Here is an 11,359-nt window from a genome sequence, read left to right on the forward strand (position 1 = left end):
GCTCTTCGTTCTCTCCTCTCGTTCTCTCGCTCTCCTTCTCCTCCTCAATTTCAATCTCCTTCTCCCTCTTTCTTCCTCAGTTTTCAGGTTAGGCAGGGATTTTAGGGTGGGTTCTTTTTTTATTTTATGGAGAGTAGACAACACTGTTTGGTTTGGGGATTTTTTTTTTTTTCAATTAACATTTTTTTATATATAAATTAAGAAATAAAAACTAAATATTAAATAAAGAGAAAAACGGCATCATTTTGAGGATTTAATGGTAGGTTAATGGATGACTAAATCGAAGAGTTTTGAAACTTAAAGAACTGAAATGAAAAAAACGCAAATTTAGAGAATTGAAATGAAAGGTAGTGAAACTTAGAAGATAAGTTTTGGAATTTGGCCTTATTTTTATGCAAAAGGAGTAGTATCTATATGGAAAAATAAGGTCTTCCAAGCTCATGGACCACCTAATTCGTCATTAAAGACCCACATTAAGTAAAAGGCAATAAGCCACTAACTAAGTGAACTTATGAACAATAACCAACAGTGGCATTTTCAGGATCTAAGTTATGAGCAATAACCAACAGAAGTTATGAGCAATATCCAATAGCGACACTACAATGCACTGCTATAGCCCAGATGGACCTATTGTGGTGTTTTCAGGATCTATAGCGATGTTTTTTAAGCGGCAGCACTATAGCCCTCGTATTTTGTAGTGCAATGACTGTTGCCCAACAACTATCAATGCCAATCATTAGAAGTGTCAGAAGTTATAGAACCATCCCATTAATGGGGTTTCCAACAGCCACTCAAACGGAAAGTATATAATGCATACCCACCGATACAGCCAAAAAATGGAATACATAAATCATTTCTCTCCCTTTTCAATTGATCATTATTCTCTAGAATTCTGAGTTTAGTATCGGAGATCCATGCCCTTCTTATCTAATCTCATTTTTTTGCAAGCTAATTGGATAGGCCCTCACCAAGTGCTAGTGGACGAGTTACTTACCCGGAAATTTGGTTTCATCACATGTGAAAAAATTTTGCGAGACAATATTTAGTTTCACAATTTTTTTTTTCTTTTTTTCTTTTTTGGTAATAACATTCCTAAATTTTGTTACTCTCTAAACATACAAAACTATTAAAGATCCACAAAATTTAACTAACATAAAAACCTTAACCTACGGCACCATAAAATTCTACATATGTGTTGATAACTTGATATCCTACACATACCAACGAGCTCTCACAGCCAAACACATACTCGTATAGTCACATACCCAACTGAAAAGTAGTCCAAATATCATTCAAATAAGACCAAGTATTTCACGATACACTCCACCACTATACGTCGTCGTTGCTCTAATCCATCTCTCTGATCAGTGTTTGCCTTTGGAGTTACCATGAGTATACCAGATTCTAGATTTGATAGTATGATAGAGGATGGTCTTTTTGAAACAAATTGGTGTGGTTGGGTAGGAGGAAAAATTATAATCCTATATACTATGGGACTACAATAACTTTTTACTCACTTCATTCACGTGAATAATGGAACCTACTATAAATTTAATTACTACGTAGGATCAATTTTATATATATATATATATAGGCAAAGTTCAGAGAAAACCCAAGTAGATTCTAAAATTAAGCTCTAATTTTGTACTATGTGTCCTAAAATTTTTCTTAATTTTGATGCACAGATATTTACTACACGCTAAAATCGAAGGGACTAGGCAAAATTGAACTCTAATTTTGTGCCCGAAAAAATCCAATTAGATTTCAATTAGATTCTCAATTTCACGTCATGTGTCCAATCTAATTTTTAATTTTTGTGCCAAGTGAATTATTATGTATCAAATCAAAAAGTCTAAATCCAATTAGATTCTAAATTAGATTTCAATTGAAGTCCAATTTTGCACCATGTGTCCATCTAATTCTTTAATTCGCTTAACAAGTGAATTATTGGATATAAAAACTGAAAAGTCTGAATTTAATTAAATTCTAAATCGTGTGTGTGTGTGTGTAATGTGAAACCATTACATATTTTATGATTTAAAAAAAGTGTAAGCTAATACTGTAAGGTCCGTTTTTGTAACCCAAAAAATATGGGTTCACAAGGCCCAACGAACTCAGAACAATGAATTTGTAGAGAGTGGATCGAAGGTTTAGGCGCTCGCCGGCCTTCACTAGGCATGAACTCCTTTTTTTATTGAAAGATACTAAGACCAATGTACAACTGGGGGATGCTCCTCGGCCCGTGGCCGAGGAGCTTGTTCTTCCCCCCCCCCCCCCTCCCCTTTCTTTACTTTACTCGCTCCTCTTATATAGTCTTCATCGTCCTATCTTGTTCTTCCATCTGTTGATCATCCATTTGCCTTTCTTCTGACCGTCCATCCCATCAGAGGCCTTATCAGCACTCAAGTGGTTCACCCTGATCAACGTCGCCCTGCTAAGGGGTTACATCCCCATTAATGCGGCCAGAGGACTTAAGTGAATGCATTAAGTGTGGAGGTGACAACTTGCTCTGGGCTTGTCCCCACCTAAAATTATCCTCAGTATGCTGAGGACGAATAGGTCCTCGGCATGGATCCAAAAAAGAGTCTCTCCCTAAATTAGCCTCGGATGGTCATCCTTCCTCGGCGTGGGCCTTGGGCCTACTACAAGATGGGTTGAGGCTATCAGGCCCACGGGCCCCACAATAGCCCCTCAAAATCCTGCTGCATGTTCTCTCGGACGGGGAGGAGGGTTTTGATATCTACGGGCCCTCTAGACGAATTGCCCCACTTCGGCCTGCGTTAATGCTGGCGACTTTTCGACTGCCCGAAGTACGTTTTGGCGTTTCGAGACTCAGTGTGCTCTCGCATTAAATTTTGGCGGCTCCACGTTTCCCACTTTCAACAGTGTGATGGTAATCGTTCTGTGGAGATCTCCTGCTTTTATGGGCAGGCGGTTACATTTAGGGAACCTAAGGGGGAATATAAGTACTTGTTTGAACTGCCTGGTTTCCTCATTTTCGCGCTTACGACCATTGATGCGTATACTTTAAATTTGGTTCAACTTACACACTGCCCGAAGAGGATCTTCATATTTCTGTAAATCTTCTTCTCCCGGTAACACCAAATTTTCTTTGATTCTACTCTTTCTTTTCTTCTTCTGGATTCTTTAGTCGTCCTTGAGGATGGGTAAGTTTAAGAAGTTGGTTGAGTCCGACGAGATGATGAAGAAATTCATTGTTGATTATGGGATACCCAATAATGTGAGTTTGAGGTACTGTGAAGAAGGGGAGTGGTACATTAAGAGGAACGAGGGTGAAGTCGTGATTCCCATAGTCACTTTTGTAAAGGGAGGGATGAGAATCCCTATAAGGTCAGTGACTAGTGGTTACCTTAGGCATTTCCGTCTGGCTCCTACCCAGTGTGTCGTGAATGTATTTAGGATATTAGGGTATGTAGACACCTTGAATGAGAAAATGGGGCTGAGATTGACTCACCACGATGTAAACTGGTGCTACAACCTTCAGCACCTGAGGGGTAAGACGTACTATATGAAGACGAGGGACGACAGGGTCCGACTTATCCAGTGCCTTCCTGATTCTAATAAGGGGTTGACTCAAGATTTCCTCATAGTGTCGGGGGAGTGGCACAACGGTTTTCACTACCTAATAGTAGAGGGAGAACCAGGTAGGGTATCCGAAGTAGGGGACGGTCTTGGTTTTAGTATTTTTATTTTTTTCTTATAGTTGCATACCTGCTTTAATTGATTAACCACAGGAGCTTTGATTTTCTTTTCGCAGATCCGCACGCCTTCGCACGTAATTTCCACCTGGTCAACAAGGCGAATTTGGAGGTCGTTCTTAGGACGAAACTTTTCCTGAATGAAACTGATAACCAGGTTAGAGCTGCTCACAAAATCCTCAGATGCGACCCAGCCTAGAAGTCATTCCCAGTCCTGAAGCACGTAATTAGAGCTCGTGACCCTCGGCTTAGGCAGATTACCATAGTGGAGGACGGTTTTGCATTTTTCGAGGGATCTCACATACCTGAAGGCATTCCGCTAGCAGGTTCCTCCTCATCCTACCAAGTAACGGAGACCGAGGAAGGGCAATCTAAGAAGGCAGGGGAGGTGGCTGAACTGAGCTCTTCTGAGGACGAATATAGTGTGTTCAACCTAGCTGATCAGTCCGAGGATCCTTCTGGTGATCTAGGAGACCCTCATCTGTCCGAAGCCGATCTTCGGTCCCTAAGAGTTGGTACTCAGGCCGAGATGGGTTTAAAAAGACAGCCCCAAACCAGTCTTCTTGACTTGCTTGAAGGCGGCTCCAAGAAGGGTGCACCGAAAGAGTCGCAGCCCAAGCCCTCAATGTCTCCGCCCCAATTTTTAACTGTGCACACCAGGTCGTCCCCTACCCCTTCAGTATCAGACCCTCAGACCGAGTCTTATGACCCAAAAAGGAAAAGACCTTCCAAGGTTAAGGACCCAATGGATGGGAGCAAATCCCACTCCCCGCCAGAGAAGGGTGGACTCCGCAGGCCTCCGAAGCAACTGAAGCTCGGTGGTCAATGCAAAGGTAAGGAGATCATCCAGCAGTTTGGGGCCCAAGCCTGGCTGCCCGCTGCCATGCTCCATGATCAACCCCTAATGGATGACGCATCGATACAGGAATCCCGAGGAGTTAAGGGGGCTCTCGTAGCCGACGCCCTGGAGAAGTCTCTTCTCCTTCCTATCGACATGGTCGAGCTAGAAAATATGAGAGGGCCAGAGGTTGTTCTTAACCTTAAGAGATATCTAGGCATGGTGGGTCCCCTGGTACCTATTTACTTTATTTGAACTTTGTTACTTAGCAACTTTCCTTCCCTTTACGGAGTTACTTGTTTTTATTGGCAGGCTATCCAGGCCTTTTTCAGGTTGGACGAGGAGGTCGANATGCAATACCTTGGTTCTGTCTAGTACCCAGATATAATGGTGTGATTAGTTTTCCCATAGGCTTGAGTCTGAGGACCATGCAATGCCTTGGTTTTGTCTATCACTTCTATTTTTCTGTAAGTATCTAGTTTCCCTATAGGTTTGAGTCCGAGGACTATGCAATACCTTGGTTCTGTCTAGTACCCAGATATAATGGTGTGATTAGTTTTCCCATAGGCTTGAGTTCGAGGACCATGCAATGCCTTGGTTCTGTCTATCACTTCTATTTTTCTGGTGGAAGGAGCTTGTCTTCGACTCTGAGAGCCTTACTTTTGGTATAATGATATCCTCGGACCGCTTTACTGGAAGCGGTTTCTCTTCGGGTCGGACTGTTAGCACTACGGTGCTCTGGGCAGGGATGGTTTGAACTCTGATCTTACATGTGGCATTGACCTCGCCTTCAACTCAAGTTCCCCTCCTTTTCAATTACGAGGCGTCCCTTGACTATTCGTTTTCCGCACTTGACGTTTCGATGCCCGAGACGCGCCCTCATCACTGTCCTCGTGAATTGATAAAAATCCAGCGTCCATGGTTTCCTTGGGATTTGGTCAGGATTAATACCGCTGATAATTCTCTTCTCGAACTCTTTATGGATCAATTCCCACCAGTTCTCACCCTCTATATAAGGCTTTCTGGGGGAAACGTTTCTCCACACTCCATGAACTTTTCAACCCAACTAGAAACACGTACTTTCACCACCCCGAGCCCCTTCAACAACCCTGCCAGAATTGTGACCAGAGTTGGGAGATATGCGGCCAAGAGCCGTCGTGGCCGCAGCCCCCGCCAGACTTCCGGCGCGGCAGAGCCTGGGCGTAACCCTGATAGTGCCCTGTATGGTGTTCAGGAGGGATGTCTTTGGAGTACCTAACGCTCTTCCCCAGGGTGCACCCCTACTGGAGGAGACGCGCAAGATCACGTCACGGCCGGTGCCCGAGTGTTGCCGTCTCCAACGGCCAACTCTAGTGAGGACTGGAGAGAATCAAGGGAACATCATGGGAAGGGCCTCTCGGTGCCCCTGCATCTGCTCATCGCTTTGTTCAAGCTCCACCGCACCGAGAAAGGAGTTGTTGGTGGCCTTGAAGCAAGCTAGCCTCAGGCCCCTTCCCCCATCTCATTGTCAAGTTCTCCCATTCTCTTGATGCCAATAAGAGCACGGGTTGACACTTCCGTCCAGCTAGTTTTAGGACGGGTCCACCTGGGCCTCTGATTGTAGAATTAGCTTGTAAATTTGTTTGTAAAACACGCCTGCCTGAGCCTCTGATTGTATTTTGTACTTCTCTTTTTATGAAATAATATCAAGCTTCCTTTCCTTGCTGTTAGATCTTCTGTCTCGAACTTTTATCTTTCTGCAATGTTTGTTTGGTAGTTTTTTTTTTGCATCACCACCGATCTTCCGTAGAATGATTATTTAGAACAATCGGCTATTGCGCCGGCCAGCGCACTAATCCTTTCCCACAGACGGCGCCAATTGTAAGGTCCGTTTTTGTAACCCAAAAAATATGGGTTCCCAAGGCCCAACGAACCCAAAACAATGAATTTGTAGAGAGTGGATCGAAGGTTTAGGCGCTCGCCGGCCTTCACCAGGCATGAACTCCTTTTTTTATTGAAAGATACTAAGACCAATGTACAACTGGGGGATGCTCCTCGGCCACAGGCCGAGGAGCTTGTTCTTTTCCCCCCCTCTCCCATCTCATTGTCAAGTTCTCCCATTCTCTTGATGCCAACAAGAGCACGGGTTGACACTTCCCTCTAGCTAGTTTTAGGACGGGTCCACCTGGGCCTCTGATTGTAGAATTAGCTTGTAAATTTGTTTGTAAAACACGCCTGCCTGAGCCTCTGATTGTATTTTGTACTTCTCTTTTTATGAAATAATATCAAGCTTCCTTTCTTTGCTGTTAGATCTTCTGTCTCGAACTTTTATCTTTCTGCAATGTTTGTTTGTTAGTTTTTTTTTTTTGCATCACCACCGATCTTCCGTAAAATGATTATTTAGAACAATCGCCTGTTGCATCGGCCAGCGCTCTAATCCTCCCCACAGACGGCGCCAATTTTAAGGTCCGTTTTTGTAACCCAAAAAATATGAGTTCCCAAGGCCCAACGAACCCAGAACAATGAATTTGTAGAGAGTGGATCGAAGGTTTAGGCGCTCGCCGGCCTTCACCAGGCATGAACTCCTTTTTTTATTGAAAGATACTAAGACAAATGTACAACTGGGGGATGCTCCTCGGCCCGTGGCCGAGGAGCTTGTTCTTTCCCCCCCCCCCCCCTTCCCTTTCTTTACTTTACTCGCTCCTCTTATATAGTCTTCATCGTCCTATCTTGTTCTTCCATCTGTTGATCATCCATTTGCCTTCTTTCTGACCGTCCGTCTCATCAGGGGCCTTATCAGCACTCAAGTGGTTCACCCTGATCAACGTCGCCCTGCTAAGGGGTTATATCCCCATTAATGCGGCCAGAGGAGTTAGGTGAATGCATTAAGTGTAGAGGTGACAACTTGCTCTGGGTTTGTCCCCACCTAAAATTATCCTCAATATGTCGAGGACGAATAGGTCCTCGGCATGGATCCAAAAAAGAGTCTCTCCCTAAATTAGCCTCGGATGGTCATTCTTCCTCGGCGTGGGCCTTGGGCCTACTACAAGATGGGTTGAGGCTATCAGGCCCACGGGCCCCACAAATACCATATATAATTTGAACTTCTTCTAAAAAAAAGTATAATTTGAATTGTAGAATTGTGATTGTTTTTAATTGTATTTGTACATATGCACTATATTACACAATAATTATATCAAATGAGTGAATACGGTATTATTGTACTTTAGGAAGATTGTATCATTACTCAGGTAGGATTTTAGGTAGGTGGAAAAATTATACAATACTTTGGGGCTACAATAACTCCATACTCCCTCTTTTTACATGAATAATAAATTAAATAAGTAAGATCAATTATTATATCAGATTAATGAATATGACATTATTTGTAGTTTAATTCTGAATATTGTATAATTACTCTTGTAGGAGTAGAAACTATGACAGGAAAGAGAGGGAGAAGGAGATAAGAGTTTTCGTGTCTTATAATTTTTCCACCTTTTATAATTTATTATTTTTATTTTAAAAATATTGTTCAAAACGTCTTTTTGTGGATTAACAGTGAAAATTTGAGGAATTTGAAGGCTTAAATTGTAAGCTTTAAAATTCGATGGACCAATGTAGAAAAAAGAAAAACCCAAATATGGAAATTTATACAAGATTGGTAGTGTCTAGATACATACATTTATTAGCAGCAAGTTGCCTACGAAGTATTTCACCATATTGGAACACATTGGTGGTCGGGTAGGTGCAAAAATTATAAAATATTTTGGGATTACAATAATTTTGTGCTCACTTCTTTCACATGAATAATGAAACCTTCAATAAATTTAATTAGTGGGATCAATTAATATATCATATAAGTTAATGTGGCATTATTATACTTTAGGAAGATTGTATAATTACTCCTATTGGAGTTGAAATTATGACAGGAACGAGAGGGAGAAGGGGATAAAGAGTTTTTATGTCTAACTATTTTTCCACCTATTATAATTTATTATTTTTATTTAAAAAAGAAAAAAAATTATTTAAAACATCTCTTCTATGGATGAACAGTGAAAATTTCAGGAAATTGAGGGCTTATATTGTAAGCTTTAAAATTCAATGAAAAAAAAAAAAAAAAAAACCAAATTAATATGGAAATTCAAACAAGACTGGGACTCTCCAGATAGATTTTCATTGTTATTCCTTTTTCTTCTTCTTTCTTCCTTATTTCAAGTGGGGCAGTTAGATAGTAGTAATTGACCCAAATATGGAAATTCAACAAGATTGGTACTGTCTAGATAGATTTTCATTCTTATTCCATTTTTTCTTCTTTCTTCCTTATTTCAAGTGGGGCAGTTAGTAGTAATTGTGAGTTTGGCAGTATCTCGTAATTTTGTTTGTATTTTTTTTTTTTTTACTGTATGTTCTTCTTTTCTGGAGTTTGTTACACATTTTTATTTTGTATCACGGGGATATGCAACAGGACACTCCCCTAGGGTTTTCATTGGATAGGGATAAACGCTACTTTCCTGCATGTTATATATATATATATATATATATCAGAGTTGTCTCATTGAGTTTCTTCAGTCCCCCCATAGCCATGGATATCATTGCCTTACCTAACAAAAAACCCAACTCAGAAATCAAGCAAACCTCCTTTGATGACCTCTCAAATGACCTGTTACTAGAGATCCTCCATAGACTTCCTCTAAAACCAGCTCATCGCTTCAAGTGCATTTCCAAGAGATGGGGCTATTTGATTTCTCCCCCAATTTGCCAACGTTTTATTCAAAGAATGAAACTTGTTCCCATCACAATCACCACCTTTCTCACTGTTCTTTCAGTGTTAACTCTCCAGAACCATTTCCAATTGAGTTCAAACAATTTCATAGGGACTCAAACTTTAGATCCTCCAACTTTTTCTTCAATTTTCTTCCTCCCAATCCAAAACCCACCATTTACTTGGGATCGAGTAATGGATTGGTGTTGTGCTCCACAACAATCTTGTATCAAAAGGATTACTGCGTTTGCAATCCACTCACTGGGAGCTGGGTCTTTCTTCCATGGCCCCCTTACTTCGATAAATATGTCCTTGCTGGATTTATATGCTATGCTTCCTATGATGACATTGACAACATTATACTCAATTCAAGGTTGTGCGAGTCACTCCTGGCGGTATAAATCAGGCTTGTATAGACCATGGAAGCCATGGCCGCCCTAAATTTTTTTTTAAAAATGATATTAATGTGTAAATAAAATAGGTGAAAGTTTAGATCAAAAAATTTATATTTGGTTTCCCAAAATTAAAAACTAACCCTTTTATATCTAAAAAATATAACAGTTAACGATCACTTGATCCATACATGTTTGTCATTAGTGTTTGTTTGATGTTTGGGATCCATAAGTAAAAAATTTAGACTTTCAATTTTGAGAGAGGTCAATGACCACTTGATCTATATTCGTTTGGCATTAAAGTTTATTTTATTTTTGGGACCCAAAAGTTGAAATTTGAGACTTTTAATTTTGAGAGATGTCGCGTGGTTTGGTTCTTTCTAAAAGATTGTTTTAATTTTTTTTTTTATTTTGTGCATGTGTGTTTAGTTTTTTTTTTTTTTTTTTTTTTTTTTTACTTATTACGAATTGCTTTTTTAATAAGAAAAATATTTAGATATATTAAAAAAAAATCTTGAGAATCAAATATATTCAACTTTCGTTGTTCATGTCCTTCAAAATAAATGGTTTCATTATTGATGCTATTTCCATTCAAGAATAGTTATACTTCTATTTATATTTTTCCACATTGACCTTGCATGTTGAAAGGAAAATAAATGCGATATTTACTATCAAATCTATCGTAGATGATTTTTTGATTTAAAAAAAAAAAAAGCCAAGTTTCATAAATGATTGAGTATGAATGTATAAATGTATCACAAATGATTGAGTATAAATGTATTAAGAAAAATTAATGTATATCTTTTCTTTTGATCATATATATATATATATGAATATATAAAAAAAAATTATATTTTGCACCTCAGAATTAAAGTTTAAATCTTCCATATCTTGAAAATAAAACAGTCAACGGTCACTTGATCTATACATGTTTGGCATTAGAGTTTGTTTGATGCTTATGACCCAAAATTAAAATCTGAAATTTTAATTTTGAGAGATGTCATGTTGTTTGTTCATCTAAAAGATTGTTTGAGTGCTTTTTATTTTGTGCTTGTGTGTTTGGGTTTTTTTTTTTTTTTTTTTTGACAACTCTAGTTGCTTTTTTAGAAAGAAAAATATTTGGATATATTCAAAAAAAAAAAAAATTCTTGAAAATTGGATGTATTCAACTTTCGATGTTCATGTCTTTCAAAATAAAAGGTTTCACTATTGATGCTATTTCCATTTAAAAATGGTTATACTTCTATATATATTTTTCTAATAAATTTTCCATGAGGTGCAAACTAACTGATTAAATGCTAAAGCTTTCATTTTTATGCAAAAAGAGTAGTATCTATGTCAATGCATATGGAAAAATAAGGTCTTCCAAGCTCATGGACAACTTGATCCGTCATTCTAGACCCGCATTAAGTAAAAACCAATAACCAATAGAATTTATGAGCTAGCATAACCAATGACTGTTGTCCAATGACTACGAACGCCAATCATTAAACGTGTCAAATGTTATAGAATCATAACCATCCCATTAATAGGGTCGTTAACAGTCGCTCAAAGGGAAAGTATATAATGCACTCCCACCAATACCGCCAAAATATGAAATGCATAAATCATTTCTCTTTCTTTCCAATTGGTCACTATTATCCAGAATTCTGAGTTTAACATCGGAGAT

At 39.3% G+C, this 11,359-nt stretch overlaps 1 protein-coding gene across 1 annotated transcript in view; it reads right to left on the minus strand.

The window, feature by feature from the left end:
- Positions 1-4,034, minus strand: part of LOC112034450 (uncharacterized) — a 30,482-nt gene extending 26,448 nt beyond the window's left edge. The window contains 2 exon segments of the mRNA XM_065767539.1: positions 3,733-3,914; positions 4,025-4,034. Of these exon segments, the coding sequence (XP_065623611.1) occupies positions 3,733-3,914; positions 4,025-4,034 (192 nt within the window).
- Between the last annotated feature and the right edge of the window lie 7,325 nt (positions 4,035-11,359).

The sequence above is a fragment of the Quercus suber genome, unplaced genomic scaffold (genome assembly GCF_002906115.3).
Source record: "Quercus suber isolate HL8 unplaced genomic scaffold, Cork oak 2.0 scaffold_820, whole genome shotgun sequence".
Classification (NCBI taxonomy): domain Eukaryota; kingdom Viridiplantae; phylum Streptophyta; class Magnoliopsida; order Fagales; family Fagaceae; genus Quercus; species Quercus suber.